At 43.2% G+C, this 27436-nt stretch overlaps 1 protein-coding gene across 1 annotated transcript; it reads right to left on the bottom strand.

Moving 5' to 3' along the window:
- Positions 1–2355: 2355 nt before the first annotated feature.
- Positions 2356–26591, bottom strand: LOC146608840 (ribonuclease inhibitor-like). The gene is made up of 6 exons (XM_085348898.1): positions 26317–26591; positions 23323–23502; positions 20852–21025; positions 9502–9678; positions 3063–3236; positions 2356–2387 (listed from the first exon to the last, which is right to left on the bottom strand). Exons 1-6 carry the CDS (start codon positions 26589–26591, stop codon positions 2378–2380), a joined length of 990 nt encoding a protein of 329 aa, XP_085205024.1. The 3' UTR covers positions 2356–2377.
- Positions 26592–27436: the final 845 nt, after the last annotated feature.

Here is a 27436-nt window from a genome sequence, read left to right as displayed (position 1 = left end):
TTGAAGTTTACACTCCTACATTCTCAAACAGGAGCCCCAGCAGAGATGGATGGCTGGCGCGGCTCTCTGGAGCCCCCAGTCAGAGCAGATGCAGGGCCAGCAGGTGTGGAGACCCCTGGCTGAGGCAGCTGAAGCTGTGGGTGGCTGTCAGTCAGCTCAGGATGCCTTTTGGGCTGCAGCAGCATAAAATCCTCAGCAGGCTGGGTAAGCTTGCGTGAGCTCTCTGTGGAGGCTGTTGCAGCTGAGATGGCTCACCCGAGCGGTGCAAACTTAGTTACCTTCAAGGCTCCAGAGTCAGCTGAGGTCAGCAGCTCAGCCTCTGGGGAGGCTACAATCCCTGGAACAGCCAGGTCTCTACAACCAGAAACAGTCTTTGCATGTGCAGCTTCAGAACCAGACTTGAAGTTCCAGTTAGTGTCCGATGTCCCAGAAACACTCAGGTGCTCACTGAGCAATCTCTTGAGGCCAACACTCAGAAAATCAAACAGTCTTTGAGCCTTTGTGGGAACATTTATCGTCTCTGCTGGAAAGGTGGAAACATCTGGGAGATGCAGCCTTAACACACTGGGCTTCACAAGTCCTTGGAGGCAGCTCACTAAACTCAGGGATGCAGACAAAATCAGCACTTGCAGGAACACAATGTGCCCTCTCACAATGAGCTTGGAAGCATAAACTGAGTTTTCCTCACTGACTGTTTTAGACAGGATTGTGGGAGCAACACAAAAAGCAGCTTCAGCTGGAAACACACAGTTTAGTGTCTTTGCTGCTCGCTTTAAGTCACAATAAACAGGAAACTCATTGTGTCTCATGTCAGAATCACTCATATACAGGACAGGAAGAGGCGGAGCTTATTTCCTGCAGGGAGAGGTTAGCAGTCTGTGTCTTTCTCATTTCTGACTCCTAAAGAGCTGAAAAACACAGGCTGTTATTGGCTGGCTGACACTGGGATTAATGTCCTTGAAGCCAGCAGTCTTTAATGTCCAGGTTCAGAACGGGCAGGTGAAAAACAGTCCTTTATGTCCTCTGATGTTCAATAAACTGTCCTGATTACTGAGGGAGCAGAGAAAGTGTCTCCATCACTCACCACAGCTGGATGCTCTGAAATCCTGGAATCCAGCTGTGGAGAGGAGCGCCGGCGGCGTGGACGCAGTTTAGTAATCAGGGAACGGGAGGCAGGAGGGAAACACAGCTGGGACCAATTACACACACGAGACAGGAAACCGTAACACAGGACTGTCAAAGTAAAACAGGAAATATAACACAGAGTCCAAAGTAAGGAGACGTGGGACACAGTGAAGACACAGAAACAGAAACCAGAACTATAATCACAAAACAAACTCAGAAACATAAAGAGTGAATCAGCTGATTCAGTGTTTGTGACAAAAACATGGATCCTGGTTAATAACTTTTATTTGTTTGTTTCTGTATTATTTTGTGTATCGTTCTTATGAGCTGTTGTTTTGTCAGTGAAATATTATTTCATTGTTTTAAGCTTTTTGTTGACTTTGAAGTGCTTAAGTTGATATTTTTGAACATTTAATTTGTTCGATTATTGTCGAGTCGATAAAACTGTCAAACGCACAGCTGCTTCCAGCATGGCCGGAGGAGAGGTGGCCGAGCAGACGCACAACACACACAGCTCACAGGTTTGCATTTCTAGATATTGCAGATGTTGCAGAAATTGAGAGTAAAGAACTCAGAGATCCAGCGCTGTCTCCTGCCCCTTATTTATACACCACAACACAACGACAGGCGTAACTCACACAAACGGGTAACATGAGGCTCAGATGCTTTGGACGTGTTCACATATACTGGACACAGAATGATGAAGATGGAGCTGCAGGAAGGAGGAAAAGAGGAAAAACACAGAAAAGATTCACAGATGTGGTGAAAAAGGACACGACAGCTTCTGTTTGTTAGTTTGGTTTTTCTTTATTTGGTAAAGATTCAGAAATAAAGAGAAGATCACATGTTTGAATATTATATTAACGTTCTGTAATTACAACAAGTTGTAAAATCTTTCCAGAGTGAGACAGAGACTGTGCAGAGACTGTAGAAGGACAGAGCAGCAGCAGAGCAGTCCAGATACACTGATGATCCTCTGTCAGATCCAGAGGGACACACAGGGCTGATGCTGGACTCTACATTGTGTCTGACAGTGGAGCTGTTCTCAGAGCAGTTCACTCTGCAGCACTGACAGTCATCTGCACTTCATTCCTCTGTCAGTCACTGCTGGATGAAGCTCTCCTCTCCACCTCCCAGTAACATGGCCCAGTCAGAGCGTCTCTACACACAAGCTGCTGCTGCTTCAACCTCTCTGGATCATCAGGACACAGCTGCTCCTCTCTCAGCACACACACCGTCCTGTTTACCATCATCACCTCCACCTGCAGAGAGAAGGAGGAAGAGCAGAGGAGATAAACGAGTGTTTCCAGAGACTCTTCATCAGCTGTCAGTCAGTGATGCAGCACATCCAGTATAAAGAGCAGCAGGGACGTCAGTGCTGGGACTGTACTAGGACTCATTGTTGCTTCACTTTTTCTAATCTTTGGATTTTTATTGAAGTTGCTGAAAATGTTTTTCCCTCCTAGTTTGAGTTTGGACTTTCATTCATTAGAAGAACCTTGGTGTGTCCACTCTGAGCTCTGTAGGAACCCCAACAACAAGCCCAACAATCCAGATGGACGGTTCCAGCTGTTAACTGGAGGAATTCCATCCAAACATCTGCTCTCACTAAATTCTTCCTCACCTACAGACTGTGTTCTTCACTGCTTTAAACTTGGAAATCAATGCAGTCATTGGTCTGCGTGCTGCTTTGTTCAGAGAGCTGATTGGCTGTTGACAGTGTTTGATCAGAGCGTGTCAGCCGTTACTATGGTGACCATAAAGGTGAGAAACAGGAAGTGTTTGTGTCCAATCCTGAAGCCTGTCACCGTTCTCCTCTCACAGCTTCACTGAGAAGCTGCAGCTTTACAGGAAACACTGGATCTTTGTTTCATACTGACTGTGTTTAGTACAATACTGCTGACAGCACCACCCACTCACTCCATCACTCTACTTACAGCAGAGACTCCAGTCTGTAGTCTGGACTCTTCTTAAGATCAGACAGCTGCTTCACATCTGGATCCTTCAGGTTGTTTCCCCACAGGTCCAGCTCTCTCAGATGGGAGGGGTTGGACTTCAGTGCTGCTGCCAGATAATCACAGCTGATCTTTGACAAACCACAGCCCCACAATCTGTATAAAGAATGAAAGATGTAAGTTTATTAGACAAAGTGCTTGAAATCATTCAGTGTTTCATCATCTGTTCAGAGCTGAAGAAGGTTCAGAATGTAGAAGTTTAGAAAATGGAAACTCCAAACAGCTGAAGCCAACAGGAAGCAGCTTCAAACAGGAAACTGTGCAGAGTTTCAGACTATATGTCCTGATGCAGCCAGTTGGATTTTGGAGATTTGAATCTCTGTTCTGTGACTAAGTCCTTGAATCATTTCTTCCAGTTGGTCCAACACAAGGGCACAGATTTTTTTTAGTTATTAGTTCACAGAGGCTGTTAAAATTATACGTCTAACATTAAAATGTTGGTGAGACAATAATTTCATCCTAATGGTGCTGACATATTCATAGAGTTAATTTTTGTGACAAAATGTCATGAGGTAGTCATTATTTTGCAAATATCCACCTTGTAGTGCAGTTTGCACAAATTGTTTTAAAAATGCACTCACCCTACAAACATTACTGATGAGTCAAGATCTGCACAAACTGACAGAAACACTGAAGCAGCTCCACATTTTATTCTTATTGTCATGTATGTCCTATTTGTCAGGTGACAGAAGAACCAACACAAAGCTCAGAGAGCAATGGTGACACAAGATCACAGGTGGAATTGGATGATGACTTGATGGTTCATGACTGTATTTGAAGCACATGTGTGACTGCACGTATGTGGAATGTCTCACTGTTATTCATCAGGTGACAGAGGCAGCTCTGCCATGTTGTAGCTCAGAGGTGAAGAGGCGAGGTCACAGGTGACTGACTGATGATTTGGTGCTATAGATTAACTAGTATTTATTCTCATGACAATTGTTAGGCTGCTGCTGTAAATTGATTCATTAGTGTATGTTTGACAAAGAATCTGAATTGACACGTCTCACTTTTTATATGGCACGAATCAATGTGTTATTTTATCAGGTGACAATATGTCCTAGTGCAGTCAGAGGGGAGGAGCCAGGGCCAAAGGTGAGGCACATCAAGCACAGAATAATAATTGTAATCTGAGGATAAAACGCAGGTACTGAGGCTGAAAGAAGCCTCAGTGCTCTCAGAAGACTAAAAACATGGGTAAGGTCAACAGTGACTCAAATGAGATTAAACAATGCTGCTGTATGTCCACCAGGAGAGACTGGACAGTATAGATGCAAAACCAATATGCCAGCAGTTTATCTCAGTTAATGAGAGGAGCAGGCATGTGTTTGGCTCCTTCACATAGTGGACGTTGAGTTGTTGTGTGGGACGCCAGTAGTCCATGTCTGTTGCTGTAACAGTAGTTCATGTTTAGAATAAAAAATCTCAGCTCACTGATTTGATCGGAGCAATAGTGCCTAAAATGTTGCATAATTTTGCTGAGAGATCTTTTACTCTGTGGTAATCTTAGACGAGTAGTTTTATGGACAAAACCCACCAGGTCATTCAGTGTTCCCTTAGTGCCAAAATATAACAGATGTTGGTGTTATAACTGAAGTAATGTTGTTAAGTCCTTAAAGTCATATTCTTTTATTGTCATGACTCTATTTTTATTTTTGTATGATACCTGATTTATATGGAATATGGCTGAAGTAAACTAAAGCCTAAAATACTTTAGTCAGTCATTTGTTTAATAGTAATTTAACATTATATAATTCACATATAAAACTATGAATTGTGATTTTAAATGGTTTAAAAGCACGTAGAATAGCATATGTAGGCAAGTATATTTCTCCTCTTTTTATTAAGAAGCCAAAACAAAAAGGGAAAAAAAAAGAAACAGGGCAGAGTTCGGTGGTTGAATTATTCGTCCCCAACAATGGCAAAACCAAATCTACACCCTTGGTCCAACAAGACAGACTAAGTATTGGACATGTGTTGTGGCTCCATCAGGGGAGCTTCTAAATGTGATGTGATGGCCCCTCTGGGTCTGTCAGGTCACAGCACTGAAGAGAGCTCAAACTGGGCACACAGCTGTTCCAGTCTGGACCAAAGACTCTATACTGGGACTGAGGGACTGCTTTGACTGCACCCACTGGGACTTTTTAAAGGCTCATGTTCTCACTTAGATCATCGATTTCTACTGACATTTCTTTCTGGGAAAAATGGGGATTACTTTGCAAACAGGAAGTATTTTCCCCAATAAGCAGCCCTGGATTAGTAAATCACTCCAACATGTTCTCAGGCAGAAGAAGCTGTCTTGTTATGAGGGAGAGAAGAAAAAGATTGAGGCACAGAAACCTGTTGAAAGAGAGATAAAGCAGCTAAAATCAGGTGTAAAAGTAAAGCAGAGGATGAGCTGAATAAAGGACACTCAAGGCTGGCTTGGAAAGGAATGAAGTCCATGGTGGGGATGCAGAACAAGGAGCAAAGATGAATGTGATGCTGAATCAGCAGAAGACTTGGACTCATTTGATTCCAGCTTTGATATCATTGATTTCAATGAAGAGCTTTGTGATTGTAGCAAAGGGCTGGTAGCTCTGAGAGTCCCACTGATGAGGTGTTTGTGTGGAAATCTCTTAGTGGGACCAAAGAGAGAAAAAGCCCTGGTCCTGATGCTGTGGGAGGGAAATGATTGAAGTGTGCTGTGAGGAACTGACTGGGAGATTTTCACACATTTTCCAGTCCTCCTTGGAACAACAGGAAGTTCCCAGCATATGGAAACAAAGGTTAAGTGTCCTATGGCACTCAGTGATGATGGTGCTGTGGCCCCACCACCTCCACCTCTTTGTAAAGGAACTAACTGTAATCTGAAGCTTCAAATGGAACTAAGACTTCCTCCACTAGGTGGCAGTGTCTGATGAGAAAGTGTTAGTGGAGCTGGCCTGGAGTCAGAAACAGGAAGATGCAGGATTTGGGCTGAAATGGGCAAAAGTGGTTAGCACTAGTGCCTTAGAGCAAGAAGGTTGTAGGTTGAAGCTTGTTGGTCAGCTGGGCCTTTCTGTGGAGGTTGGATGTTCTCCCACAGTCCAATGAAATGCTGCTTAGGTTCATTGGTGCTTCTACATTGGCTGTAGGTGTGGATGTGAGGGAGTGCTTCTCTGTCGCTCTCTGTTGGCCCTGTGATGGACTGCTCACCTGTGCAGGTGGACCACGCCTCTTGCCCTATGACAGCTAGGGCACAGGCTGCAGCCCTGTGAGCCTAAGCTGAATAAACAGTTAGCAAAAATGATCCATAGATGGCCTGAAATCCCCCAGTTAGCAGTTTGGTAGATAGCTATGACATGCTAATCCCATCCAGCAGCTGTATTCTACCTGTAAGCTGATCCCTGCTGAGCCAAAGCACTTTTTCATATACAAATTACAACCTTTAATAGAAACCTATTGGTCAGCATCTTATTAGCCTGCTGTTAGCTTCATTCCACAGAAAACTGAGAGAAACTAACAGAGTTGATAAAGAATAAAGAGAAATGTGCTGATTTAAAGCCTTTGAAGTGCTTCAGATGATCTCTGTCCACTTCTGTCCACTCATTCATTCATGTAAGCTTTCTAATGCAGCTTTGATCTTCACAGTCTGCTTGATGAAACTCATTCTAACCCTGAATGTCAGAGTGTTCCTCCTTCTCTTTCCCATCATTCATGCTGGCAGTGGAGGAGATTTGGATGTTGGACTGTGTTTTGGATGATGTGTGTATGTTTGTGTTGGACTGCTGTCTGTAAAGCAAACGCACATTTTGCTTTGGATTTCAGTGTCAGACAGACTTTAAGGTGGAACGAAGAGTTTGAGAGTTTCACAGTGAATTTTCCAGTGGAGGATTTTTCTTCTTCTTTGAAGGTTTGAAATGTGAACATTGTTCTGCTGCAGTCAATGGACTAAACCAGAGAAGAAGAAAACAGACTTTACCATGAAGATCCTCAGTGTGGATCAGTATAATATCAGCCTGATGTCTGCAGTTTAGTGTCAGCACAACTTTCACATCATATTCATCTCAGCACAACTAAAACATGCTGACTGACCTCAGAGTTTCAAGTTTACATCCTGGACTCTCCAGGAAACCACACAGATGCTTCACTCCTGGATCCTGCAGCTTGTTCTTAGTCGAAGACCAAGAGGAGTCATTACTCAGGTGCAGCTCTCTCAGATGGGAGGGGTTGGACTTCAGTGCTGCTGCCAGATAATCACAGCTGATCTCTGACAAACCACAGCCCTTCAATCTGTATAAAGAATGAAAGATGTAAGTTTATTAGACAAAGAGCTTGAAATCATTCAGTGTTTCATCATCTGTTCAGAGCTGAAGAAGGTTCAGAATGTAGAAGTTTAGAAAATGGAAACTCCAAACAGCTGAAGCCAACAGGAAGCAGCTTCAAACAAACACAACAAGAGAAAAAACTCTGAATGTTTCACATTAAAGTCGTACATGTCTCATAAAAACAGGACAAAGACTTGAAAAAGTCGTGTTTTTCCTTCCAGGAACCACATGGCTTCACTTTTAAAGGTGAAGTGTGACAGAAATGGACATATTTGAAGTCCAACACCTTTTTCCAGTCACATTATTAAAGCAGACAAACTACAAGCTCATTTTCATTCCAACAAGTCATCTTCTGACCTGGACTAACAACACTGGTCTCTATGTGCAGCTGGCTGTGAGACCAGTGCTCAGGGAGCGTCTACAAAGTGCAACACTGAAAGAACATCACACACTCATTTGCTTCCAGCACTTTCACACAAACATCTACTGTCATTATTGTCACCAAACTCTGTGGATCCTTTATTGCAAATTCAAATGGGATCAAATGGTCAGACAAAAGAGGGTTATGAGGAAATATGATGAAATGTTGTGTATTAGCAGCAACTTCTTGAATCTTTTTCCTCAGAAACCAAACAAAATGATTGACAAACATCTTTTTACAAACTCAGTGTTGGACTTGGATCAGCAGGATAAGCTGATGTTTAAAGGCATTTGAGTCTCGCTGTATGAGAGTCCAGTTCTTACTCAATATTTATGGATGATGTTCTTTCAGTGTTGCACTTTGTAGACGCTCCCTGAGCCTCACAGCCAGCTGCACATGGACCAGCTGACATTACCCAGCATTAGAGGCGGCTGTAAAAAATTCATGTTCCCATTTAAATGGTTTTAATTTGAATAAAACGATGTTGATTCATTCAATCCTGAATCGATGTTTAATATAAATGTATTTTGCCAGAATCTCAGGTTAAAGCTCACAAACTATTTCAACAAGCAGCAAACAGATAAAACAGTAAATGAGAGCAGCTAAACACACAAAGATGGAAACACAGAGCGTGGATCGTTCACTCGACGGCACGTACACGGACACGCCGTCGGGGCTGAAAGTGGACAGCTCACAGATCCTGAAGCTGCAGGTTTCATCTGTCTCCAACCAAAACTGAGTGAAGCAGCAGCAAAAGAAGATCCAAACTCTGCTTCACGTTTGATAAACATGCTCATGAATTCTCTCTGACTTTGGCTGTTCCTGCCTGCACAGCTCTCTCTCTCTCAGTGTACTCCAAGAACAGCTTCAAACATCTGTTTCTGCATCATTCACTGTTTATTAGCCACCAGTCTGCTGTTGTGTTCAGTGCTGTCGGCCTCTGACAGTAAAGCCTCATTTCTGCTGTTCCATGGAAACTTTTTAAAATGATGACAGATTACAAACTCTCAGCTGTGTCTGTAATCAAACCTCTGTAACTTTGCTTCACTTCAGCAGCATCAGCTCATGTTCACATGTTGCTTCATGGTTTGCTTCAGTTTTTGATCGACTGCAGAATATTTTGAAGGTTATCTGCTATAAAAAGCCAGAAGAGGAAAATCTGCTTCATGTGTTTCTGTTTGATCCTCAGTGACTTTGACACAAAGGCCTCTGCTGTGATGATCACACCTCTGATCAAGTCTCACAGTGTCACAACTGATAAATGATCAGAGTTAGAATATTTCTGACTGTCTGCTGTGTGCCGTGACCTTTGACCCTCTAAAGACAGTCAGCTGTGGATTATTCATTGTTGTGTCTGATACTTAGAACTGTGAGGAAGAAGCTACACAGTTAATCAGGGTCCCCTCTCTCTGAATCAGGAAAGGTGGGCAGGCCGCGTGTGGGCCGCGGGCCATACGTTGAGTATCACTGTTTGAAATGCGAACATTGTTCTGCTGCAGTCAATGGACTAAACCAGAGAAGAAGAAAACAGACTTTACCATGAAGATCCTCAGTGTGGATCAGTATAATATCAGCCTGATGTCTGCAGTTTAGTGTCAGCACAACTTTCACATCATATTCATCTCAGCACAACTAAAACATGCTGACTGACCTCAGAGTTTCAAGTTTACATCCTGGACTCTCCAGGAAACCACACAGATGCTTCACTCCTGGATCCTTCAGGTTGTAGTTCCTGCTCAGGTCCAGCTGTCTCAGATGGGAGGGGTTGGACTTCAGTGCTGCTGCCAGATAATCACAGCTGATCTCTGACAAACCACAGTCCTTCAGTCTGTATAAAGAATGAAAGATGTAAGTTTATTAGACAAAGTGCTTGAAATCATTCAGTGTTTCATCATCTGTTCAGAGCTGAAGAAGGTTCAGAATGTAGAAGTTTAGAAAATGGAAACTCCAAACAGCTGAAGCCAACAGGAAGCAGCTTCAAACAAACACAACAAGAGAAAAAACTCTGAATGTTTCACATTAAAGTCGTACATTTCTCATAAAAACAGGACAAAGACTTGAAAAAGTCGTGTTTTTCCTTCCAGGAACCACATGGCTTCACTTTTAAAGGTGAAGTGTGACAGAAATGGACATATTTGAAGTCCAACACCTTTTTCCAGTCACATTATTAAAGCAGACAAACTACAAGCTCATTTTCATTCCAACAAGTCATCTTCTGACCTGGACTAACAACACTGGTCTCTATGTGCAGCTGGCTGTGAGACCAGTGCTCAGGGAGCGTCTACAAAGTGCAACACTGAAAGAACATCACACACTCATTTGCTTCCAGCACTTTCACACAAACATCTACTGTCATTATTGTCACCAAACTCTGTGGATCCTTTATTGCAAATTCAAATGGGATCAAATGGTCAGACAAAAGAGGGTTATGAGGAAATATGATGAAATGTTGTGTATTAGCAGCAACTTCTTGAATCTTTTTCCTCAGAAACCAAACAAAATGATTGACAAACATCTTTTTACAAACTCAGTGTTGGACTTGGATCAGCAGGATAAGCTGATGTTTAAAGGCATTTGAGTCTCGCTGTATGAGAGTCCAGTTCTTACTCAATATTTATGGATGATGTTCTTTCAGTGTTGCACTTTGTAGACGCTCCCTGAGCCTCACAGCCAGCTGCACATGGACCAGCTGACATTACCCAGCATTAGAGGCGGCTGTAAAAAATTCATGTTCCCATTTAAATGGTTTTAATTTGAATAAAACGATGTTGATTCATTCAATCCTGAATCGATGTTTAATATAAATGTATTTTGCCAGAATCTCAGGTTAAAGCTCACAAACTATTTCAACAAGCAGCAAACAGCTAAAACAGTAAATGAGAGCAGCTAAACACACAAAGATGGAAACACAGAGCGTGGATCGTTCACTCGACGGCACGTACACGGACACGCCGTCGGGGCTGAAAGTGGACAGCTCACAGATCCTGAAGCTGCAGGTTTCATCTGTCTCCAACCAAAACTGAGTGAAGCAGCAGCAAAAGAAGATCCAAACTCTGCTTCACGTTTGATCAATATGCTCATGAATTCTCTCAGACTTTGGCTGTTCCTGCCTGCACAGCTCTCTCTCTCTCAGTGTACTCCAAGAACAGCTTCAAACATCTGTTTCTGCATCATTCACTGTTTATTAGCCACCAGTCTGCTGTTGTGTTCAGTGCTGTCGGCCTCTGACAGTAAAGCCTCATTTCTGCTGTTCCATGGAAACTTTTTAAAATGATGACAGATTACAAACTCTCAGCTGTGTCTGTAATCAAACCTCTGTAACTTTGCTTCACTTCAGCAGCATCAGCTCATGTTCACATGTTGCTTCATGGTTTGCTTCAGTTTTTGATCGACTGCAGAATATTTTGAAGGTTATCTGCTATAAAAAGCCAGAAGAGGAAAATCTGCTTCATGTGTTTCTGTTTGATCCTCAGTGACTTTGACACAAAGGCCTCTGCTGTGATGATCACACCTCTGATCAAGTCTCACAGTGTCACAACTGATAAATGATCAGAGTTAGAATATTTCTGACTGTCTGCTGTGTGCCGTGACCTTTGACCTGCTAAAGACAGTCAGCTGTGGATTATTCATTGTTGTGTCTGATACTTAGAACTGTGAGGAAGAAGCTACACAGTTAATCAGGGTCCCCTCTCTCTGAATCAGGAAAGGTGGGCAGGCCGTGTGTGGGCCGCGGGCCATACGTTGAGTATCACTGTTTGAAATGCGAACATTGTTCTGCTGCAGTCAATGGACTAAACCAGAGAAGAAGAAAACAGACTTTACCATGAAGATCCTCAGTGTGGATCAGTATAATATCAGCCTGATGTCTGCAGTTTAGTGTCAGCACAACTTTCACCTCATATTCATCTCAGCACAACTAAAACATGCTGACTGACCTCAGAGTTTCAAGTTTACATCCTGGACTCTCCAGGAAACCACACAGATGCTTCACTCCTGGATCCTGCAGCTTGTTGTTGGAGCTCAGGTCCAGCTCTCTCAGATGGGAGGGGTTGGACTTCAGTGCTGCTGCCAGATAATCACAGCTGATCTCTGACAAACCACAGCCCCTCAATCTGTATAAAGAATGAAAGATGTAAGTTTATTAGACAAAGTGCTTGAAATCATTCAGTGTTTCATCATCTGTTCAGAGCTGAAGAAGGTTCAGAATGTAGAAGTTTAGAAAATGGAAACTCCAAACAGCTGAAGCCAACAGGAAGCAGCTTCAAACAAACACAACAAGAGAAAAAACTCTGAATGTTTCACATTAAAGTCGTACATTTCTCATAAAAACAGGACAAAGACTTGAAAAAGTCGTGTTTTTCCTTCCAGGAACCACATGGCTTCACTTTTAAAGGTGAAGTGTGACAGAAATGGACATATTGAAATCAATGATATCAAAGCTGGAATCAAATGAGTCCAAGTCTTCTGCTGATTCAGCATCACATTCATCTTTGCTCCTTGTTCTGCATCCCCACCATAAATATAAAGAGGCAAAACTCACATTTTCCAAAATCCTCTTTAAGCTTCGACAATAAAGGAAGATAGTTTTATACAAGTCTTTGTGGTTTTCTTGTCACCCAGATGCCCGAGTACTTAAACTTGTTATAGCTGGGTTTAAAAGGGGCTAAAATACACAAAACTCCCAGTTGTCGTACAGATAGACTTTTCCTCGCTCTTCCCAAAATTCACTTTATATCCAGAAATTGTCCCAAATTCCTTAAGTATGCATTAAGGTGACCTTGAGGCTCTTAAAGGCGCCTATAAATAAAACGTATTATTATTATTATTATTGTAAGTCTATCCAAAAGTTTGCGGAGGCTGTTCGATGGGTTGGAAATAAATAAAATCATGTCGTCGGCATAAAGAGAGACTTCATGTTCGATACCCCCTCGATGTTTTCCCTCAACACCAACACATTGTCTCAGAGCAACAGCTAGCGGTTCAATGGCAAAAAGGGGACAGAGGGCATCCCTGTTCTGGAGGGCAGATTATTGTTAGTCCGGACGGCTGTTAGAGGGGAGCAATACAATACTTTTATCCAAGATACAAAATTAAAGACACATTTTTTAAGCGTATAAAAAAAAATCCCATCTCACTTGATCCAACGCCTTTTCTGTGTCAAGCCAAATTACAGTTTCCAATGTATCACCTTTAACATGGGTATAAATGATATTTAATAGAGCTCTAATGTTCAAAAAAGAGTGCCTAATAAAGCCCGTCTGGTGAAATAATGGAGGACAAATACTTGTGTAAGCGACGGGCCAACACTTGAGCCAGGATCTTGGTGTCTGTGTTGAACAAAGATATTAAACGACATGAACGACAATCTAAATGGTCTTTTTCCTGTTTTACAATTAAACACATCACTGCTTGATGCATTGTTGGAGGCAACGACTGTGAGAGGAAGGATTCTTCAAAAGTTGATTTTAACAGTGAATTCAGTCGGTCAGAAAACTTTATGAAAAAAATCAGATGGATACCCGTCGGGGCAGCAGATTTTCCAGACTGCATGCTCCGTACGGCCGTTTCAATTCCAACATTAGAGACAGGTTCCTCCAGACTAGCGATCGCATCTTCTCCCAAGGAGGGAATATCAAACACCTTATTGAAATCATTGTGGATCTCAAGGATAGTTTGGTTGTCTGTAGACCTTATTCCCTGGTCATTGTAGATCTCAAGGATAGTTGGTTAGCTGTTCTTAGTCGTAGCTGGTGAGCTGATAACTCGCCTGTTTTTCCTCCATGTTCATAAGCGTAGCTGCAACTTTGACTCAGCCTGTTTTGTAGATATGAGATTGTATTCAGTTTGTCATTGTAACCGCTGTGTATATAATACAGGCTCAGGAGAGTGGCTGTACACAGCATGTAGTTTAGTCATTTCATCAGCTAACTGAGAGAGGCGCTCGGTCGCTATTTTATTCTGTTTGGCACAAAATGAAATGATTTGGCCTCTCAGATGCTTTTAGAGATTCCCAAATGACTGATGATGACATCTCTGGGGTCTGATTGATAGAAAAAAAATCTCTTTGAGACCTTTTGTAACTGACAAACTCTTCATCTGCTAACAACACTGAGTTGAATCTCCATGGCTGATAGTTGGAGCAGGCATCAGGAATACACATTGAAAAAACAAGAGGAGAAATCACCAGAGTCTTATAATCACATTCTGTAACTAAAGGGAGACGTTTTTCTATACAAATATATGTTTTATGGACATTAGAAAAAAAAGAGTATTGATGTGACGCAGGATTATGAAATCTCCATACATCAGCCAGCCCATAATGATCAAGAAAGCTCTGAATGACGCATGCTGAGTTTGGACTAAGTGTACTTTTGTGTGAACTGTGGTCCATAGCAGATAATGAGCAGTTTAGGTCTCCCTCAAAGATGATATTGTGTGATGACATATTGGGGAGCCGCGCAAAGACATTAGTGAAAAATCTGTGATCGTCCCAATTAGAGGCGTAGATATTTGCTAAGATCAAAGGAAAACCATAAACTATGTTTTCTGCACTTAAAATCCTGTAATTTTCTCATAAATCGACAGTGCGCCTTATGGATGAATTCTGGTTGTGCTTACTGACCTCGAACCGATTTTATGTGCTACACGGCGCTCAGAAACCTTTCAAAAGATGTTTTGGTACGACTTTGCTCAGCTACGAGGCCGCACCGCTTGATGGATTGTTGGAGCATTACAGCTACGAGGAGCCTCGCGGAGTGATACGTACTCTGCTTCAACGTAATATTACTGTATTGAGTGTGTATAAGGACCATAAATGGCACCTGTAAGAGACACGGTTACAAAGAGGATTTCAAACTCCAGGCTGTCAGTCACGCAGTAGAACCTGGGAACAGAGCAGCTGCTTGTTATTATGCTCAGCGTCTGTTTACATTTTGACTGCACGATTGTGAGCTTTTTGTTATGCACAATAACAACATTGTTTTCTTTTATTTATGGAGCATTATTATTTAATAAATGCTGATCATTTATTCCTGAGTAATTGTTTCATGTACATCTACGCTGTATGTTAATAAATGTGCCTGTGTGAGATTTGGGACACAGCTTTGACTAAGAACTCTCTTTTTGTTCGTACTTTCTGGCTTCAAAAATATCGAGATATATATCGTATATCGCCATCCAGCTAAAGAATATCGAGATATGAACTTTGGGTCATATCGCCCAGTCGTAATATTGCAATAGGTTGTCCGTTAAACTCAAGCGGGGCTTGGGCCCTGGCACGGCGTAGCCACACAATCCTGGTAGTAGTGACGCTCGGCTATGACGGCGTGCGGGTTACCAGCTGGCTTTCTCAGGATAGGGCTCCTGTGTGAGCGGTCGACAATAACGTCTTTATCCATACCCAGCACTTCACGTAGTAGCACGGATACGGCCGTGGAGGAGCTCGAGTCCAGGCCCTCTGGGATCCCTATGATGTGGATGTTAGCTCTTCGCTTCCTGCCTTCATCACATTTATCCTTCAGGTCAGACAGCTCCTCCTTCATACTCTCTACTGTAGACTGCAGGGTGGTCACCTCATCGCTCCACATTGACAGCCCATCCTCAGCTTCTTTCACTGTAACCTTTACTCCATCAACTTCGCCGCACGTCGCCGCCATGCTGTTAGTGATCTCATTTCTCAGTCCTTGCACGTCAGCCCTTATATTGTCAAAATCTTCTTTCAATGCATTTCTGACTTCTTCTTTTAACAGCGTACTAATGTCCTCTTTAATGGATTGAAGAAGCTCCAATTTTAGAGCAGTAGGATCCACATCACGCGCGTCTGTTGAGTCTGCTCGTCAGCGGCCGTAGAGCTGGACGCTGCCCTTTGGCCATCATCGATACTCTCGCCCGAGATCGCACCGGGGCTAAAATATTCACCTGCTCAGCTGTTTTTGATCAGTTTGAGCCTGTGTGGTTTGATCAGGTGGAGGAACGATGTGATGCTATAAAGACATCATCTTGTCCAAATGAAGTTGTTCCAACACGTGTTTAAAAAGATTTTAAAGGTTGTCGGTTCCGACATCTTAGCGATTTTTAACAGCAGTCTTAGTTCAGGTGTTGTACAGCCTGTTTTAAACATGCTGTTGTACAGCCTGTACTAAAAACCTGATCTGGATCCTCTGTCCGCTCAAATTTCAGGCCTATTTCAAAGCTTCCCTTCCTGTCGAAGATTTTGTAAAAGATTATATTTGTTCAGCTGCAATCTGTTGTAAAGGTTTCAGTCTGGTTTTAAAGCTCTTCACAGCACTGAAACTGCACTTTGGAAAGTTCTTAATGATCTTTTATCAGCCACTGATCAGGAGACTCCGCTGTGCTTTTGGATCTGACTGCTGCCTTGACCACAGCATCTTGACCTCACCATTGGAGCATGGCGGCATCAAGGGCGCTCTATTAGACTGGTTCAGCTCTTTTATTAAATCGCATTATTACATTTGGGGCTTATATTTGACGGCAATTTGAAAAACAGCTGAGCTCAGTTGTACAGCGGTCTTTCTTCAAACTGAGGCTTTTATCTAAGGTGAGATCATTTCTATCTTTTAAAAACCTTGAACGGGCGATCCACGTTTTCATGACGTCCCAGCTGGATTATTGTAACTCCTTATATGTTGGAGTTAGTGGGACCTGCCTGGCAAGACTGCAGCTGGTCCAGAAAGCTGCAGCTCGTCTTCTGACACAAGCTCAAAGACATTTATCGTCCCAACAACCACATATACGCTGGTCCCTCGCTGTAACACAGTTCACCTTTGGCGGCCTCGCTGTTTCGCTGATCTTTTTTGTGCAATTTTGCATGTTTTTGTTTTTTACAGCGCATTGTGTTCTGCATCCTGATTGGCTGTAGACCATTGTCAGCCAATCTCGTGCCGTGTCTCCTGTACAGTACAGAATGTGTTCAAATTTACAGCAGTGTGACTCTGCAGTGCTGCACTGTATGTTTGTACGTTTTGTCCCAACAAACAACAATGATGACGAGACGTTTTGCACCTGTGGTAGCAGCCAAAGGCAGAGGAAGATGCTGACCATCATAGTTTCAACAAGGAGGCAAAAAGGTTGTAACTGTCCACAACAAGAACATCGTAAGGATGGAGTCAGCTTTGGCTTTGTGGCTCAGTGACCGCAGGAAAAAGAACATCGTGCTGGACACCAACATTATCTGCAGAAAAACTCAAAAGCTTTATGAAACTTTACCTGACAGCGAGGAGCCCAGGCCATGGACGAGTGCTCCTCACACAGAAGCTCATTTAATGCCAGCAAAGGCTGATTTGACACATTTCAGAAACACTTTGCTTTCATTCTTTAATAATGAACTTATTTTTCTATGAAGGTTTGAACTTTGTTTAAACAAGAGAGAAAAGTGTGAAAATGTTCATGCCTGTCTGAGAAAAGTGTAGAAAGTGTGCAGTGAGGGTTTAACTGCCTTAAAACTTCTATAATACTTGTAAAACATAAAGCTGCTACTTCATTCTGAGACTTATTTTTAGAACGTAACTCGATAAACGAGCGACCGCAGTAATGTATTGTGTTTATTTTGAAAACTCTCAACAGGATCTTCAGATTTATTTTGAAAGCTTTATCTGGAAAACACAAACACATAAGCAGGAAACAAAGAGCGTGATATGAAACGATAGACGTTTTCATATGGTCATCATATATACATCGTTCTATCGAACAGCCCCAGCTCCTGCTGTCAGTCTCTGTAAATCTGCTCTGAAAACACATTTGTATTCACTGGCTTTTAATACAGCATGAGAGTTATTTGATATTTGATGTGTGATATTAATATTAGGAGTTATTTTAATCGTTATCTTGGATTCTTGTACAGCACTGTGGTCAACGCTGCTGCTGTAATTAATGTGCTATAAACACATAAACAATCTGCAGTTAAACATCCAAAACTAAAGATGTGATCGCTGCCTTTAGAAAATGTGCTGATGCACAAGATATCAGCTCCATTAAGGTGGAATGTGGCCGTGTTAGAAACATGTTGGAAGAAGTTTGAAGCTGAAACTGTGAAGCTGAGAGTGAAAGAGCTCCAGCGTCTGTCACAGGAAACTTTCTTATTTCCACACTGATGAAAGCATCAAGCTTTGATTTCCTGCTGCTTTTATTGAGTCACACTGTGAAACTGAGCCACAGCTGAACCAGCATCCCTGTACAGCAGACACTTACAGCGCTTGGCTGCTTCCATTGGACCCTCTGCACAGAGCTTCAGTTTCCTCTTCTGGTCCCAAAGTGCAGAACAACAAGGTTTCAAACAGCTTCGTTCCAGCAGCATCAGCCACAGACATGCATAGAGAATCCTTTGGTTGTGTTGTGTGTTTGCATATCTGCTGTGTTGCTTTGTGAGGATGGATCATCTCCTGCAGCTCCAGATAAACAAGCTGGACCTGAACCTGGTAGCTTCACTTAGAAGACACTTGTGACGGGAACGTGTGAGAAGTTTTGTGCAGACAAGTTTGGATTTAGAGTGTGGGACGAGCTCTCCACAGTCTTTGTGGAGATCCACATTCTGCATACTGCCTGTGAGAAGCTGCAGACATTTGTCCTCCAAATCCACTGAGCAGCTGCTTGTGGTGGTATTAGCTTCATGTGTGCGTGTTAGCATGAAGCCTCGGTCACACTCTGCTGTGGACACGGTCACGGACAGCTGGACGCCTGATGGACGAGTCGTCCTTCCTGTTAAACTTCTTTGAGCATGAGAAGAGCATGAGAAGCTCAGTGGACACTGTTCAGGGTTTTAACTCTCGCTTTCACTTCAGCTTCACCAACAACAGCACAAGCAGAGCAGCCCACTGCCTGCATGGCTGGGACAGCGCCCCCTGGTGACTGTAAACCACTACAACATGTAGACGGCCGTCTGCAGGCTGGATGTAGCACCACCGCAGAGACGTGCTGCAGCTCTGTTTAGTTACCCAGCTGACAGCAGAGGCTGTAGTTTACTGTTACCAACATGGAAAACTGAAGCTTCACCAGCTGGAGCTACAGAGCTGGAGAACAAAGGAGACTGAGAGGCCAGAATGATGTGGGAGGAAACATCAAGAGCCTGTTTGAAAGAAGACACATGTGGATGCTGTGCCAGTCTGTGGTCTGTCAGAAGTCAGCTGAGTCACACTGCAAGAAGCTGCAGAATCTCAGAGGAGGAGATTTGGAAGTGTTTGTGGGACAAACTGGACTCAAAGAAAGAAGATGTTTGTGAAGTCTTTGGTGGAGGTGAGCAGTGTGAAGCAGAACACATGCAGATGAATCAGGAGGTCAGCATCAGTGTCTCCTTGTGGTGGACGGTAAAAGAATCAGAGCCAACGCTCCCGTCCACCCTCGGCATGAAGCAGTGCTGTTTCTGAAACAGGAGGACAAGTCCAGAGAAGACAGAGGAAGCAAAGATGAGGGTGGGACAGGACAGCAGGACTTCCTTCAGACCTGCAGCTCCATCACACTGCTGTAGCTCCTCTTCATCACACATGTACCTGCAGCCTGTCTTCGAGTCCAGGAGTCACCTCCACACAGTGTAGAAGCCTCCTGTGCAGACCATGGAGTCCAGCCTCTGTCAGGGAAGTCGGCACTAAAGCCTGAAAGACTTCAATCTGTCTCTGCTCCACCCGAGAAAGACCAGCACCGTACTTGTTGTGCATTCAAGGAGGGAACATCAGCGCTGCATCGTGGGAACAACACCGCAGGAACAAAGACACAGCACGGCCGATGAAGGACGAGGACAAAGGAAAGGTGAGTGAGAAGACCCCGGTGGTGTGGACGGACCTGCAGGGGCTCCAAGACTGAGGAGCAGAGACGTCCATGTACCAGCTGAGGATGCTGCAGTGATCCAGGGAGCTCGGTCCAATCTGAGGCCGTGTGAACTACGTGGACCACAGTTTCTTCACAGACTTCAGCCACGTGAACATCTGGAGATCCAACAGTGTACGAGCTGTGAGCCATCAGCTGTTTCTCTCATCAGCTGCTGTAATGAGAGCTGCTGGAATCATCTCGAGCAGCAGGAAATCACTGATGTTGTTTCTAACCAAAGATATGGGACTGAGCTCCGCTGAGCTCCTTCTACTTTCATCCAGATAGAAACTGCTACAGTCTGCTGATTATTGCTTTGCCTCCATCACACGAGCTCTTTATCCTGTTCTTCACTCTCATTGGTTCTTTGTCTGCTTGTTTTTACAACAGTAGTCTTCTGATTGGTCAAAGACAATCAGCTGTGACTAAATGTAGCTCCTACAGCAGTGATGGGAATAACTACTGAAGCTAATCCAGTATCAAAGCTCAGGAATCAGCAGCTCCCACCTCGTTTTCTTTCAACAACTATTTTTAGCTGCTGTGTTTTTGTGTTTCTGCAGACCTCAGACATCCTGCTGCTCTGGACAACTTTTTCATTCTTTTGTATCATTATTTTGCTTTTCTTTTATTATTATGTTATATGTATTAATATGTGAAACACTTATTCTTTGTGTTTTTGCTTTGCTCCTGTCAAACTGCTTTAATAAAATCTGCTGCAGTCTAAACTGTGGACGTTCCCTTTTTAACCCTTTGTGAAACAATAAAGGTTTAAATCTGAGTATTCATCTATGTTAGTGTTTAATGGGTCTAATAGGTTGCTTTGGCCTTTCCCAGTAATATCTTCCCTTGCAGTCTGTGGTCCAGGCTTCTAAAACCATCCCAGGTTAACAAGAACTACAATCTAGAGGAGAGCTGCCATAACAGGTGTGACTGATGAGATCTGACCTGCAAGGTTACTCAGGTTTGTTTGTATCAGGACAAGCAGGGAAGCCGCCTGGACGTCAAAGTAGTTAGAGCTGGGCGAGTGTCCTCACCCACATCGGCTTCACAACTCTGCATCACCTACTGAGTAAGACTCAGAGCATCAGAGATTAGAAGGTCTACAAAGAGCTGAACCAGACTTCCTGTATAAAGGTTTTAGTTCCACAGATCGACAGTGTCAGCACAACTAAAACGTGGAGACTGACCTCAGAGTTTCAATTTGATGTTGTGGATTCTCCAGAAGAACACACAGCTGCTTCACTCCTGAATCCTGAAGCTTGTGGTCTCTCAGGTCCACCTCTCTGGGATACGAAGGGTTGAGCTTCAGCACTGCTTCCAGATAATCACAGCTGATCTCTGACAAATCACAGCGCTCCAATCTGTATAAAGAACGAAAGATGTAAGTTTATTAGACAAAGTGCTTGAAATCATTCAGTGTTTCATCATCTGTTCAGAGCTGAAGAAGGTTCAGAATGTAGAAGTTTAGAAAATGGAAACTCCAAACAGCTGAAGCCAACAGGAAGCAGCTTCAAACAAACACAACAAGAGAAAAAACTCTGAATGTTTCACATTAAAGTCGTACATTTCTAACAAGAGTGTTTTAAAGACAGAGTCACTGATGATCATCTTCTGCCCAGTAAAACTTTGGTTTTCCTCATGTGAGTGTTAATGATGCACAAAGACTGTGAGTGCAAAGAGGGAGCGAGGAGGATGACAGAGAGATGGTACAGGAGCATCAAGAACCCGGCGAGGAAATGAGCAGAAGGACTTTGGAGCCTGTTGGATTGAAGCTTTCACAGAGACGTGTTTGACTGGACACCACCAGGACAGACTTTTAATCCCAGGATTTGGATGAGCTTTCTGTCTTTATGGTCACAAATGATGCTGTAACTCTGTGAATGTCCTGGAACTGTCAGCAGTGTGGTTACGTCCTTTTGACCTGAGTTTCCACAGCTCTTATAACAGCAGTGTACATTCAGACTGAGACACGCTTCAGTCTGTATGGACCTGTTTCTGTAGCTGCCACCATCATTCTACGGTCGTGTCCAAATTCATGGGCTGCATCCTCCCGAGGACCCGGCCTTTGCGGTCTACGTGGGCTGGGTCCTCAGAAGGTCGGGTAGGCTGGAAATAAACGGCTGGGGAAATTGGACGGTCTAGCCTTCTGATTAGCGTCACCGCTGTCTCGGTGGAGTTTAATAAACTCAGCCGTCTGCTCCTTGCTATCTAAAATATAACAGGACACTGGCGTAAATTCTCGACCGTCTCATACTTCTGTTTAATCAGTTTTCTGTTTGACGTTTAGTCAGCTCTGTAAAGACCAAGGAGGAACCCACCTGGGGGATTAATAAAGTTTTATTTTATCTAATCTAATAACTTTAATCTCAGCCAAACCGATTTACTCACGAACAAACAAAACACTGAAAAAAGCCAAACAATAACATTTTGAGGTTGTCTAAGTGACTTATATATCACCTTTAACCTGAGTAGCGAAAGTCCGCGGTGATCTGAAAATGATGTGCCGGGAGTTGTGCCGTTCTCGGCGGCTTCAGTGACCCTCGAGCTCCCGGCGAGCTATCGAGCTGGTGGGTAGCAGACGTCTCCGAAAACGTCGAAGCACTTTTGCAAATATGCGGTATCTTGATAAACCGAGCAGATATTTGATGTTTACACAGCTACTTTCTCGCCTGAAAATATGTTAAAAGTTTATTTTGTGACCGAAAAAGATTAGTATGAGTCATTTTAAAACTTAGTAGCGGCCGCCATTGTTGGAAACTGGAGTTTGGCTGGGCCGCGCTATGAATTCTGGGATATGGTAGGCCACGAAGGACACACCCGACCCATCCTTCAAATTCGGGGAAAAGGAGAACGCATTTGTTGGCTGCATTCGGAGGAGTCTACGAATTTGGACAGCCTTCGACGTGTCGCTGTGACGTAATCGGTCTACAAATGCGGCCTCAGGAGGATGCAGCCCATGAATTTGGACACGACCTACATGTTTGTACATCAGCTTATCAAATACTGTCTGCTGTCTTCATTTATTACTCTTCACCTGCTTCACTGTCACTGTGTGGGCGGAGCAGCCTGAGCCCCGCCCACACAGACACAGCTCCTCTCTGGAGCAAAACTTCTGCTTCATCTCCGCCTCTTTTCTTCATCCTCCACCTCTCTTTTCTCTTCTTCGGTGTTCTACAGCCACAGAGCCTCACAGCCATTAGCACGCCCATACCTGAGCAGCTAGCATTACCCAGCATGCCGTGCAGCAGTGTCAGTTTGTAAATGTGCAAGAATTCCTGCTCCAAACTGTTTCACAGAGTGCTGTGTGCCGTGACCTTTGACCTGCTAAAGACAGTCAGCTGTGGATTATTCATTGTTGTGTCTGATACTTAGAACTGTGAGGAAGAAGCTACACAGTTAATCAGGGTCCCCTCTCTCTGAATCAGGAAAGGTGGGCAGGCCGCGTGTGGGCCGCGGGCCATACGTTGAGTATCACTGTTTGAAATGTGAACATTGTTCTGCTGCAGTCAATGGACTAAACCAGAGAAGAAGAAAACAGACTTTACCATGAAGATCCTCAGTGTGGATCAGTATAATATCAGCCTGATGTCTGCAGTTTAGTGTCAGCACAACTTTCACATCATATTCATCTCAGCACAACTAAAACATGCTGACTGACCTCAGAGTTTCAAATCGACATCGTGGATTCTCCCGAAAACCACACAGATGCTTCACTCCTGAACCCTTCAGGTTGCTGTAGGTTCCACTCAGGTCCACCTCTGTGGGATACGAGGGGTTGGACTTCAGTGCTGCTGCCAGATAATCAAGGCCAATATCTGACAAACCACAGCTCTTCAATCTGTATAAAGAATGAAAGATGTAAGTTTATTAGACAAAGTGCTTGAAATCATTCAGTGTTTCATCATCTGTTCAGAGCTGAAGAAGGTTCAGAATGTAGAAGTTTAGAAAATGGAAACTCCAAACAGCTGAAGCCAACAGGAAGCAGCTTCAAACAAACACAACAAGAGAAAAAACTCTGAATGTTTCACATTAAAGTCGTACATTTCTCATAAAAACAGGACAAAGACTTGAAAAAGTCGTGTTTTTCCTTCCAGGAACCACATGGCTTCACTTTTAAAGGTGAAGTGTGACAGAAATGGACATATTTGAAGTCCAACACCTTTTTCCAGTCACATTATTAAAGCAGACAAACTACAAGCTCATTTTCATTCCAACAAGTCATCTTCTGACCTGGACTAACAACACTGGTCTCTATGTGCAGCTGGCTGTGAGACCAGTGCTCAGGGAGCGTCTACAAAGTGCAACACTGAAAGAACATCACACACTCATTTGCTTCCAGCACTTTCACACAAACATCTACTGTCATCATTCATGTTCCTGCTCCTCTGGATTCACACGGAGCCTCTGCTCATGCCGTTGCCATGGTGAATCATAGTATGTGGCTCCATAACTCAGACTGAGCATGCTCAGAGCTGATTGGCTGATCAGCTGATCTAGAAGAGGAAACTCTGCTATATGTACATTATTACATCTACACCTGAATCACAACACTCACACAAATATATCAACTGTGTTTAATATTTTGGCACGTAGATCATTTATGTGCTTCAGCTCTTCTTACATTTTACCACCAACATGTTTCAAAAGGAGCAGCTTTTACTTTGAAGGCCAGCTGTCTGTGTTTCTTGTTTTCATTGTTGGATAATGGAACAAGTCGATGCTTCAGTGCTTTGAATTAGGAGTGGGTTTTAATAATCGATTCATCGATTAAAATCGATTCTGGCTTGGATAACGTGATATTGATTAATTAAAATCCTGAATCAATTTTTTAATATTAATTTATTTTGCCCGAAATGTCAGAATCTCAGGTTAAACCTCACAAAACTTTAACAACCACCAAACAGCTGAAACAGTAAATGAGAGCAGGAACACGGATTCTGCACAAAGACGTAAACACAAAGCTCGGACCCGCCGACACATCAGAATCAGTGAGATGTCGCCTTTCTCACTGACGGCACAGACACGGTCGGGGCTGAAAGCCGACAGCTCGCCGATTCTGATGTTTCGGCGGGTCCACGCTTTGTGTTTACGTCCTTTTTGCGCTCGATTCTGAAGCTGTTAGTTTTATCTCTCTCCAAACAATATTGACTGAACCAGCAGCAAAAGAAGATCCAAACTACGCTTCACATAAACATCGTCATGAACTCACTCTGACTTTTGCTGTTTTGCTTCCATCACAATAAAATCACACTTCATGCACAGCTCTCTCTCTCTCTCTCTCTCTCTCTGTACTTCAAGAACAGTTTCCTGTTTAAAATCTGTTTTCTGCATTATTTGCTTGCTTGTTACGCACAAGTCTACCGTTGTTTACAGCGCTGTCGGCCGCTGTTTTTTTCCTTTTACTTGCTTTCGAAAAGAAAACCTAATTTCTGCCGTTCAATACTGAACAAATTTAAACTTTTTAAAATTATGCAAATTGCAAAACGCTCAGTTGTGTCTTTAATAAAAACACTGTAACTTTGCTCTGCTTCACTTCAGCAGCATCAGGTAATGTTCATGTGTTGATTCATGGTTTTCTTTCGTTTTTGATCTACTGCAGAATATTTCTATAAAATCCCAGAACAGGAAAATCACCTTCATGTTCTTCTGTGTTTTATCTTCAGCTACTTTGACACAAAGGCCTCTGCTGTGATGCTCACACATTTGATAAAGTCTTGCGAGTGTCAGCTTCCTTTTTATAGACACAAAAATATGTAAATGTACTGAATTATAATATTTCTGTCTGAGGCAAAATTTCCCAGATTCAAATCGAATTGAATCGAACTGAACATTTCCTCATGAACTGTATTAAACTCTGTAAATGAACTGAGAACTATTTCTACATTTGAAACTATGGATTCATTTTCCCGTTCACTTCTGTACGTTAGTGTATAAATGAATGTTAGACTGGGCTCCATGGAAACACTTGGACTGGTCTCAGCTGCCTTCTTTCTGTAGTCCTTTCTCTTCTCCAGCTTCTGTTTGAAATCCTCTCACAGAGCCTGAAACCTGCTTTGCTGTCATGTGTGGGCCTGTGTTCCTCTGCTTTAACACAAACCTCACCACAGCAGCTGTGTGGGTCGTCTCTGTAGCAGCCAGATCAGCTTCTGATACATGAACATCATCACAGCTCCTAACTTCACCTTTATTAGCTTTGACATTCATGTCTTTCTTTTCTCTGTCTGTTTCCACACAAGCTCAAAGTCTCTGCAGCCTGTTTTTATCTGCTATCATCAGATCTCCAACAGCCTCATTCACATCCATCACACACTCTACAGCCTCATCAGTACTGACTTCATCTTCACTGACTGATGGAGCACAACATGAACCTGTGGAGGCTGAAAAGCTGTCCTGTCAAACATCTCCCCGTCACCACTGCACTTCTGTCAGCCTTTAAATGAACCCTGCTCAAGTCTGTCACTTCTATTTGGAGCCAAGAGGAAAAACTGTTGTTCAGTCGTTTGGAAAGACACAATATTTCTGACAGCACTCAAACTTCTTCACATTTGTCTTCAGACACATCCTGAACATTTAGGAACTAAAGAACGTTTCAAATATCAAAGATCAGAAATATAGAAAAACAACAACCAACAGCTGCAGTCAGTGAACTCACCTCAGAGTCTCCAGTCGACAGTTTGGACTCTCCAGTCCAGCACACAGAAGCTTCACTGCTGAATCCTGCAGCTCGTTGTTACTCATGTCCAGCTCTGTCAGATGGGAGGGGATGGACTTCAGGGCCGAGGCCACAACTTCACAGTGAGTCTCTGAGAGTCCACAGTCAGCCAGTCTGAGATTACAGAAAATATAAAATATGTTATTATAAAAGCAGAAAGTCTGCATTATAAACACAGACTGAATGTATATGAAGACAAAACAGAGTGAGGTCATAATCTGATGAACATCTGCTCTTCACATCTGTGCTTCAGCTCCTCTTACTGTGTTTGACATGACACAACGATTGAGTCTCTCTCAGACCTGCAGACTTTTAATGAGAATCTTTGTTTGGCTTTAATCTGCAGATGAAGGAGGAAGATGGTGTCACATTTAGGCTTCCATAATGTCCACAGTCTGTCAGTGAGATCTGATCCAGAGTCAGAGTGAAGACACACATGTGGACTGTTTCCTGTCTTGAATCCAGAACATTTTGAATGAGCTCAGCTCAGTGAAGAGTTCCAGCTGGAAAGATGATCTCTGTTTGCTACCTGCTGCTGTCAGGTACGACTGTTCACGTCCACACTCAGGAAAAATCTGCTGACTGTCACCAAACGGAGCAGAAATGTCATCACTGGACAATAATGATGAATGAACTCAGAGCTGCTGATATCACATCTGATTTCAGGGGAACTAAACTAAAAAGGAACAAATAGAAACAACCATCATGACTCTGTTTGACCTTCAGATCAGAAACTATGGTTCAGAACAGCAGCAGGATTTCAGGCACTGTCACATCCTCAACATCCATATTCCAAATGCTCTTCCTGACAGGACACGCTTTGTTCCCACTCAGGGAGTTTCCATGTGTACAAATCATTTCTGAATCTCAGTAGACTGGGAGGTTTTTCCATCTCATGAATCTCTTTCCTAACATCAAACTAGATAAATCAAACAAAGGAACTGGAGTCTGTCTAATTTCTGACCCCAGTAAAGCTTGTACTGGGATACCCCGACATACTCTCTCTCCATCTGCTCCCACAGCCTCATATTCACAGCTGGCCCTTCTCTCAGCATCCACA

This window comes from Diplotaxodon limnothrissa, linkage group LG23 (genome assembly GCF_057381915.1).
Source record: "Diplotaxodon limnothrissa isolate DT_005_m linkage group LG23, D_limnothrissa_male_GT1.1, whole genome shotgun sequence".
In the NCBI taxonomy this organism is placed as follows: Eukaryota; Metazoa; Chordata; class Actinopteri; order Cichliformes; family Cichlidae; genus Diplotaxodon; species Diplotaxodon limnothrissa.
The sequence above is the reverse complement of the archived record's forward strand: the minus strand, read 5'-3'. Positions and strand labels throughout refer to the sequence as shown.